Raw genomic sequence first — 9,724 nt, 5'->3', positions numbered from 1 at the left:
CATAGCAGAAGCATTTCCCGCCTGTGCAGACGCCCTGCAACTTTTTTCCCACAGCGAGGCCATCATCCTGTCCGCCTTCGCCGGGAGCTTGGGAGTAGTCGAGAGGTGGAGGGGAGGCCGAGGCTGCGCAGCAAGGAAGCGAGGCGAAATCCGGTTCCACTTCTGGCATCTTGTCCCATCTGCTCACCATATCCTCCGTGTCGAGCATCGAGAAGCCGTTAACTGACATCTGCGCTGTGAGGGAGTGGTTCCATGTTTTTGACAGATTCTTGTGTCGTCCGCTTTGGCGGTGTCATCATGGTGGGAGCTGGAGGTGATGGAGAAAGGACTCAGCGCTTCAGCACTTTGGCATTCACCTTGTATGCTGTACGTTTGGAGGAATTGTGAGACTTCAGCCCAATCAAGACCATCAGCGAACAGAGTATCCCAGTCCTCCTCGGCATAACAGCTCTTAGCATGCAAGCTAACCACGTGTTGCATAAACAGCAAGCGCCATCGTCGAGTGCTAGCATTTAGCTTCACTCTGGATACGCAACATCGTTGACTTCCTCGAGAGCATGCGTATATCCGAGACAAAAAGTACAGACATGGTGGGAGTCTTGGGCAGCATTGTTGAATCCACTGCCATTAAGGCAAGGAACGGGGTCGTCATCCCTCTGTTGGTGAATTGATGAAGCTTGCCTCTTCGTAGAAACTAGTCGGTAGTTCAGTTTGCCGAGCCAAGCTAAGAGTGGCACTACTACTTAGCTAACACAGCTAGAGGTCACGTTGGCTAGTCAGCGATTCAGCCAAAAGTTTGATAGCATAGCACAAAAGCGGTTTTCAAACTAAACAGTAAACAGCTATCAATATGGCATGAAAGATACTCATCTTTGAGTAACAACTCTTTCGTCGAGATAGAGCTTGTAGACCTGTACGTCTGGTGAACGCTTTTTCCAGCCCTTCTGAAAGACAGGATCTGGTAACGTCTGGGGTGAACTTGTCAGCGATGTGACGAACAGTTTTGGCTGTTGGCAGGCCCGCCCACATTGCAGCTCATTGGCCTTACGGCGTGACTGAATGCTTCAGCAAATGGTCTGCATTGAGCGTGTCATCCCAATGTAGATGTTGAGTGAATCGACCGAACTCCCTGAGAGCCAGGTTTATTGACTGTCAACAAAAGTGTGCCGTACAAAGTCTGAATGGCTAGTGACTTGTGATATTCACTTGTCACTGTGGGAGAAGTTAATTGTCGAGCCCTGCTCACATGTAATATTAAATGGAGATGCCACATTTTTTATTTTGACACCTAGTTCCCTTTAAGTGAACCAAACTCAATCCGCTTTAAGTAAACCGACAGCAAAAGGACTCCATTCTATTTTTGTCCATATTGTGAGTGTATAATAAAAAGAAGCCGCTACTCTTTGTGGTCCCATTAGGCTTTTATGGTGTGTCATACCTCTTTTTTATTACCCCCGGTCCTCTAGAGCTCTCCTTCAGCAATCACACCTAATCACAAGTGTAATTTGTCAGGACTCATAAGCGAACCGTACTGAGACCACGTCAATAAAGGTTTCAGTATACATGAAGTTCACTTTCGAGTGTTCTGGAATGGATACACTTTGGTGTGTTCATATATGTGCAGAAAAGTCACAGGTCTGAGTTTGCTTAAATAGCTGAGAAAAAGAGAAAATTACCCTTTTCTGAATTAAATTTCTTTCTCATTATCCCTGTCTGGAAGAGCTTTTGTTCCCGTCTATACATTTCCAGCAGTTAGATAAATTGGGCTGACAGCAATGGAGTGCAATTAACATGTTCTCTTTCTGTAGTGGCGGGGTACCTAACATAATTGTGTTTGAATTATTACAGGGGAGTTGAAGTGTTTTGGTTCCAGCCGATACTACATATCCAGCGACAAGAGAAATTGGGCAGACAGCCAACAGCACTGCGTGGATCTAGGGGGTCATCTGGTGATCATTGACAGTCAGGAGGAACAAGAATTTATCCACGCACAAGGGAAGAGAGCCTGGATTGGTCTCAGTGATTTGGAGACTGAGGGTGTCTGGAAATGGGTAGATGGCAACAATCTTGGCAAACCCAGGTAAAATCATTTGAAATGATCAATTAAAAGTAGAAAATGTTAAATTGTATAGTATGTCCAGCAAAATGAATTGCTCTTCTGACACCTTACCATATATAGTAGCCTACTATACACAGTATTTTGAGTAACAGTTTGAACAGTTTTTCTAAAACAATATGGGAGATAAGTGCCTTATTTGGTGATGTAATTTCAGATTCTGGATGCAGGGTGAACCAAATGACCAGAGTGGTGGAGAAGACTGTGTAGAGATAATAGATTCACAGAAACCGTTAACAAGCTGGAATGATAATGTCTGTGGGTTCACCAGGGACTATATCTGTGAGATATAATTTTGACATTAAAGTCCTCTTTTTTTGTTTTCCTGGTGTCGCATGGCCTCTAAAGCCAGGCTCAAACTACATGACTCCAGAAGTGTGTCCGATTTTGACGGGGGTTTTCTGCCGAGAACCGATAGTCGTGTAGTTTGAGCCAGGCTAAATTGCCCATCCTTCATTACTGCAGGCACTTGACTGCACCTTGCAAGGTTTAGATATATCCATTGACAACCGTATCTCACGCCTTTCGTAAAGTCTTCACGAAAAAAATAGAGTAATTTTCGTGGTGCATTCACGTTATTGCCCGCCTTTCGTAAAGTCTTCACGAAAATAATAGATTAATTTTCACGCTGCCTATTCACTTGAATTGCCCGACTGTTGCCTAGCGACCCACTAGTTTGATGCCCTTTCGGTAGCCTACCGTCACATGGTAATCAGACATTTCAAACAAGCAATTTAGGGTTAGGTTTAGGGTCAAGGTTAGGGTTAAGGTAAGGGTTAAGGTTAGGGTTAGGTTAGGTTTAGGGTTAAGTAGGGTTAAGGTTAGGGTTAGGTTTAGGTTTAGGTTTAGGGGACATAAGGCGTAAGTACCGAAAGGGCGTCGAATTAGTGAGTCCCGAGTGTATCAGCAGTAATCTGTCAGCACCCCCTCCCCGCCCCTGCAGACGTTTGGATAACCATAGCAGCAGTGGGGCAATTCAAGTGAATAGGCAGCGTGAAAATTAATCTATTATTTTCGTGAAGACTTTACGAAAGGCGGGCAATAACGTGAATGCACCACGAAAATTACTCTATTTTTTTCGTGAAGACTTTACGAAAGGCGTGAGATAGGGCTCCCATTGATTATCCACACACCCTACTGCACATTATGCTTGTTGGTAAGTAGCAGGGGAGTTGGTTTCATATTATTGAAAATACCATCAATATCACATGCCTTTTGATGCTCAATTAATAAACTATTATTCAAATGTGCCATTAGGACCACAATGACAGTGCAGATGTTTGTTTTAAAATAGATGATGTAGCCTATTGGGAACAGGCCTTCTTTGTCATTGTCACAACCATGGACATTTATTTATGGATGCCTGACCTTCTCAACACAATTTCCTCACTATAGCATTTTGGAGCTGGGGTTTCCCATGGCTTGTGAAGTTTTTTTTCAGAATTGTTTCATTGACTTGATTTCACTCATGTTCATCATTTATCTATCTGCATTTTCCACATATTAAACATATTATTGCAACATAACTATAAGTGAGTCAGAATATTAGTGTCATGTGTCATTTTTTAAGTAACCTAAGCCATTTGCGCAGTAAGGAGAAACACCTCCAAACTCAGCAGAGTTGCACTATTTCCTGGAACCTGCTGGTCATTAAGGCCTGGGACATGCTTGCTGCAGGATAAGCATGTACCCTATACGGGCAAATGTCATGCACAAACTCGTTGCCATGCGTATTTCAATATTGCATGCGGGACAACACCTGCCACAAAGTACGCAAATGTGTGCGTACAGTGACAAAACCGTGAGGAAAGCATTAATGAGAGCCCTGTTGGCTACCTGCCGCCTAAATGATACCTCCAGTATCATGTGAAGTGCTCCGGTCATCCTGAAGCAAGTGTACGTGGATCAAAGGCGTCCAATATGTCCTTCAGTGCAATACTTTGGATACTTTTGCTTATTGTAATGCAAAAAGAGATTTTTTTAATTATTTTTTTGGCTGGCTTTCATGCATTTCACTTTTCAATTTTTTTAAAAAAATTTCATGTTTTTCACAGTTACAGTAAGCAAAAACATCTGTTAGCACTGAAGGACAGTGTCATATTGGACGTCTTTGACCCACTTTACACAGTTGCATGCACACTTCTTCAAGGCACACAGCAAGCATGTCCCTGGCCTAAAACAGGGTGTCACAGTTAACCAGTTATCTCCAGATATGTTATGTATTTCTTATCATCATCAGCATGAGAACTACATATATGTATATATATACCATCAGAGATCAACAGTGGTCAGTAGGCTACAGTAACACTGAATATCCATTTGCTGTCCTTGATCAAGTTGTCCTCTAACCCTCTGCTCAACTGCGATAGCGTGCTCTCTGCTCAAGTGTGGTCATGTGTGCCACGGTTTGCATGGATACTTACACGTGTTTATGTATCAGCATGGGTTTTAGCCACCACCATGATCCACCACCAAATGTGGAAACAATGTTTGACTGTATCTGTTCTATGTTTGAAATTGGTTTAGAGAGTTTCCTGTCTAAACAACCCCCACACATTATCTCAGGAAGCACACACTGCAGTATATATCAAACACCATATTAGGCCTTACCAGAAATAAGCAACACTTGCAGCATTGAAGAAGTAAAACTCTGTGACATCCTCAGAGAGATGGTCTGAATCAAATATGAGTACAATCGAGCAAATAGAGCTTAATGAAGACATTTATGCAAACTATGGTGATGAAACTCAATCCTGATTGGTCCTGATCTCCAAGGAGGAATCACAACTCGGACATGCATTCAAAGGGAAAGTGGCAAGAGCAAGTTCAGAAGTTGTACAGTTGTACTTCTTTAGGGACTATGACATACAAAATGGGTCTCCTAACGGCTATGGTCTACGTTTAATTTCAAAGCTCTATTCAGCAGCTTTATTTTAACTTTGTTGTTTTCACTGACATTTTTATGGTGACTTGCAAACAGATGAAACCAGATAAACCATCCATTGCCATCCTCAGCCACATTTCAGTCATAAGATATACACCCTAGTTGTGTTCTTTTGTGTGTGTTTTCTGTTATGTCTCATATTTTGTTCATTTCGGTTCTATATTCTTAAATATTTGGTCACTCTTCTACAACGCTGATCTTGAACTGAATCATAGTCTCCAACATACGGTATAAAGCATCACCAACTGGTCAATCAAATAAGTGCATGGTGCTTTTGAACTCAGTATTTGTCATTTTCACCACATTATTTGCTTGTTTGTTATTTATGTAAAAATGTGGGTTATCTTCTAACGTAGACCTATAACTACAACACACTTCATTTGCAGACACAAGAAGACAAAATAAACCATGTCACAGAAGACACAATAAACCATTTAACACACTTTTATTGAATCAATCAAATATGAGGCGTTCGGTAAGCCAATCCCTCAGTAGTTCGGGTTGCAGGAATTCAGTGATGTCCGCCACGTCCTCCACCACGTCCACCGCCTCTTCCTCCGCCATGCTCTCCACCTCTGTCCTCAGGTCCATGGCCATGTCCATGCCCCTCGGGTGGTCCGTGTCCATGCCCGTGTCCATGCTCCTTGTCCTTGCCTTTGCCCTGGTGGGTGCCAAAAAGGAATGAGGCAATGCAGTAGTTGTCTGTTACATCTCAAAACATGGATGTCACTGAACAAGTTATTAAACTGAACTTATTAGGGGGCACATTGCAGTTTCTCAATGCGTTAGTACACTATGTTGTAGCGATATAGGAATACTGAGTAAGCAAGGCAGGCTAACCAAGTCTGATATACCGTAGCTAAGATTCCGAGATCGGATGAGGTTTTTTTTTTCAAAAATTGATTCACCAATACATATTTACATACAGTATTTAAAATATACATACATATTTCATATTTCATCATTTCAATCACATTTCCCCTGTCCATTGTCCAATGAGGGGAATTGACAGTGAGTGAACACCCTCCTACACTCAAGTGACATTTCCAAAGATTCTGTGCAAAGAAGCATGTGTGAAGCATGTGTGAAGCATTACTACATTCAAGAAATTCATATAATTCATTCTGGTCCACTAATTCACACAAACAAATGCAAAGATGCCGTCTTTCATAAAAACAGATAAACAAAACCCCAAGTATGAGCAGTTTAGCAAGGTCAATACTACCATCCCATATTTTTTCAATAACAGGATTTGTTAAAAAAAAATGTCATCAAAATGATCAGATTCTCCTCTGTCACTGAAATACACATATATTGACTCCAACATTGCTGAATGCTTAGCTTTAAACAAAGTACACAGTATACCGTATGTTCAGCGCCATCTTTTTGTTTCTTTATGGTTCTTCTATGTGTCTTGCCACTGCCAGACATGCTAAGCCCTAACAGTGATACCTTTTTCCCAATTTATCTGGTATCGTCTGGTTTCTGTATGTTGTACATATACATGTACATACAGGTCCTTCTCAAATAATTACCATATTGTGTTAAAGTTCATTTTTTCCCCATAATGTAATGATAGAAAATAAACTTTCATATGTTTTAGATTCATTGCACACCAACTGAAATAATCAATGAATTAACTCTAAACACTGGTCAAAGTTTCCTGAGGCTTTAAAAAGTCCCAGCCTGGTTCATTACTCAAAACCGCAGTCATGGGTTAGACTGCTGACCTGACTGTGTTCAACATTGAAGTCAATGGCAGTGGCATTGCATGAGGGTTATGGAAACCCAGATATCATTGATGCTTAGCTGTCAGCTGTTTTTTGTTCTTTTGTCCTCCTCCTTTGAGTAATGAACCAGGCTGGGACTTTTTAAAGCCTCAGGAAACTTTTGCCAGTGTTTAGGGTTAATTCGTTGATTCAGATGATTAGGTAAATAGCTTGTTTAGACAACCTTTTCATGATATGCTAATTTTTTCGAGATAGGAATTTTGGGTTTTCATGAGCTGTATGCCAAAATCACCAATATTAAAACAATACAAGACCTGAAATATTTCAGTTGGTGTGCAATGAATCTAAAACATACGAAAGTGTATTTATCATTACATTATGGGGGAAAAATAGCTTTAACACAATATGCTAATTATTTGAGAAGGACCTGTACAGTATGGCAATGACAAGCAGAGGCTGTCCCATTCCCAACCTTTGGGACACTCGTGTAGACTTGTGGAGATTTCAATTGGATTTAAAAGCATGTGCCATCAGTAAAGTTTGTAACATATTATTCAGAAGCAGTACACAGTACATTTCTTTCAGGTTATGTGAGGTTAAGGCCTTGTATGACCTCTTACAGAAGATCACATGGAATCCTGAGAATGACAGTCAGGAAACTGGTCCATCCACCTCAATCACTAATAATTAAGCAGTGACAGACTGATTATACCCAGCCCTCTGGCGCACACAGCGGTTTTGAATTCCATTTGTTGCCTTTATTTTACTCATTGTCATGTCACAAATTCACAGGTTCCGCTGTTTCTACCCCTTGTTTATACTTGGGCTGAACTGGGGCCTAATACAAAGAAAACCAGGTTAAGTTAAGAGGTAAATAATCTTCTTATAGAAAATGAGGGCTCCAGGGCTTCTAGATGATTACCTCTTAACTTTACCTAGTTTACTCCTGAACCAGCTTTGTAGTATAGACTCCTGTAGTTTCATGTGTGTGGTGAAGAGCTTTGCGATCATACACTAATGATCAATGTGACTGGCTTTCACTTTTTTTCACACATCACGGTGGACTTACCGCTCTGCACATGAAAAGAGGTCAAGATTGAAAGAGACATAGACTTACCACAGATACAGTTTGGCTATTACGAATTAAATCATTAAAAAATGTACCTTTCCTTTTCCATGTCCATCTTCCTAAAAATGGTAAGGCAAAGAAATTATTGTTATTTCTTAATGTAAATAAATAACAGAGGGAACTTCCACCAAAACCATTTCAAATAAAACATAATTTTCTTACATTAGTCTTAACTAATCTTATCTAAATTGGACAATGCCAGCTTTGGCAGATGGAATCTGATGCTCACAGGTTTGAATTCAGTATGGTAGGGACATTATGACTTCATGTCTAAAGAGCTTTAATTAATGTATAACAAGACATTGAACCCCATATTGCTGACTCCCTGTATCAGAGTGACTAAGTTCGGGATACAGTAAGTGTGTCAGCCAGTGGAATGGTAGAGTCTCAATAAATGTGATCTGTCTTGATTATGGGCTGTGACTTAGATGCTGTACTCACGTCATCCTCAAAGCGATGCTCAGGCTTGCGCTGTGGACAAAGAAATCAAATGGCAAACATTTATGACAAATAACCTGCTGAGAGGCTTCTTCAACCCACAATGATGAAATAACATCAGCAAACTCTGTATTAGGCTAATAGAAAAGCACATCTTACCTTTTCGTCTGAACATGAAAGAGGAGAATACAATAATTAAAAAAAGACACATGAATTAACAATATGCCCAAAATGTACATTTCAAAATGAACATGACTCATAACCAGTGTAAAGATAATTGACTTTAATGGAAATTAGAAACTCACCGTCGCTCATGTTGTTGGTAGGGACTGGTAAATTCACTGCCAAATGCATATGAAACATTAATCAAACACTATCTCTTATGTGTCTGTATTGTTCATCTTTTATCCAGAGTGGTTAACTATGCTCTGCTGCTGATAAGTCATCTAATCTTCAATTTGTAACATCATACATGGAGGAGACTTAATATACGTTATCAAGCATTACACATTAGCAGTCCTTCAAAAGAACGACAGACAAGTTTGCACTTACCTAACCAAAGATGCTTGCTGTTGCCGTTGTCTATTGAAGAACATCTGTTGTTGTTTGAAATATATATAGCCAGCCTCTCTCCAAAAGTCACACCTTGGGCACGATTCTCAGAAAAGGGCACACCCAATTATCTATTATGGAGCAAAGAGAAAGCTTGTTTGGTTGCATTGTCAAAGCATGTCAAACCACCAATTATGGGCCACACCCAAATCTACACCTAAATTCTCTGATCCTGGGTTATAGCCAGAAGAAATACACATTGGAGTAACAACAACTGCTGGGTGTTTCAAATGTTCAGCTTTGTATTGCATCAGATGATCTCCAAAATATTTAAAAATAATGTATATTTCTTGACATATTCAACATGTGCATTCTAGTAATTAATGGTTCACAGTAGCTCCAATGTTCTCATGTGTACCTGACCCTCTACAGTAAAATAATGTATGGCGTGTATGTAAAATAAATACAACTAAACCATTAAATCCATTGTATTGTAGTCCAGTGGTTCCCAAACCTTTTATGCCTCGACCCCCTTATGAACCTCAGAATATTTTCGAGACCCCCGTCACTATTATCCAAATGGAAAACTTTTTTTTGTTCCTTAATATTGTTAAATATTAACAGGAATTTCACAGATACACTTTTAAACATTATTAGCGTATGTACAGTGCATTTTGAAATATTCAAGTGTGTAAATACTTGAACACTTGGAATTCCAATTCAGAAGTGTAATGGGGCACCTAAGTCACGGCTTTCTATTCCGAGTCGTGGGGCTGAAGCTCTCAAAATTTTGAATGGGAGTAATTGGAGCGAGT

The 9,724-nt window shown here is 40.3% G+C and overlaps 1 protein-coding gene across 1 annotated transcript; it reads left to right on the top strand.

Annotated features, from left to right (window-relative positions):
- The first annotated feature begins 557 nt into the window (after positions 1-557).
- LOC134469907 (C-type lectin domain family 4 member E-like) lies at positions 558-2,409 on the top strand. The gene is made up of 3 exons (XM_063223933.1): positions 558-579; positions 1,849-2,080; positions 2,274-2,409. The coding sequence occupies exons 1-3, from the start codon at positions 558-560 to the stop codon at positions 2,407-2,409; spliced, it is 390 nt and encodes a 129-aa protein (XP_063080003.1).
- Positions 2,410-9,724: the final 7,315 nt, after the last annotated feature.

Source organism: Engraulis encrasicolus, chromosome 19 (genome assembly GCF_034702125.1).
Source record: "Engraulis encrasicolus isolate BLACKSEA-1 chromosome 19, IST_EnEncr_1.0, whole genome shotgun sequence".
Classification (NCBI taxonomy): domain Eukaryota; kingdom Metazoa; phylum Chordata; class Actinopteri; order Clupeiformes; family Engraulidae; genus Engraulis; species Engraulis encrasicolus.
Note: the sequence above shows the minus strand (reverse complement) of the source record. Positions and strands in the feature narration are given on the sequence as shown.

Excerpts from the sequence above, each read along its gene's own strand:
- LOC134469907 (XM_063223933.1), top strand. The coding sequence starts at position 558 with ATGCGTATATCCGAGACAAAAA. Across the intron at positions 580-1,848 it reads GCGTATATCCGAGACAAAAA|GGGAGTTGAAGTGTTTTGGT; the intron begins GTACAGACATGG and ends GAATTATTACAG. Across the intron at positions 2,081-2,273 it reads AACAATCTTGGCAAACCCAG|ATTCTGGATGCAGGGTGAAC; the intron begins GTAAAATCATTT and ends ATGTAATTTCAG.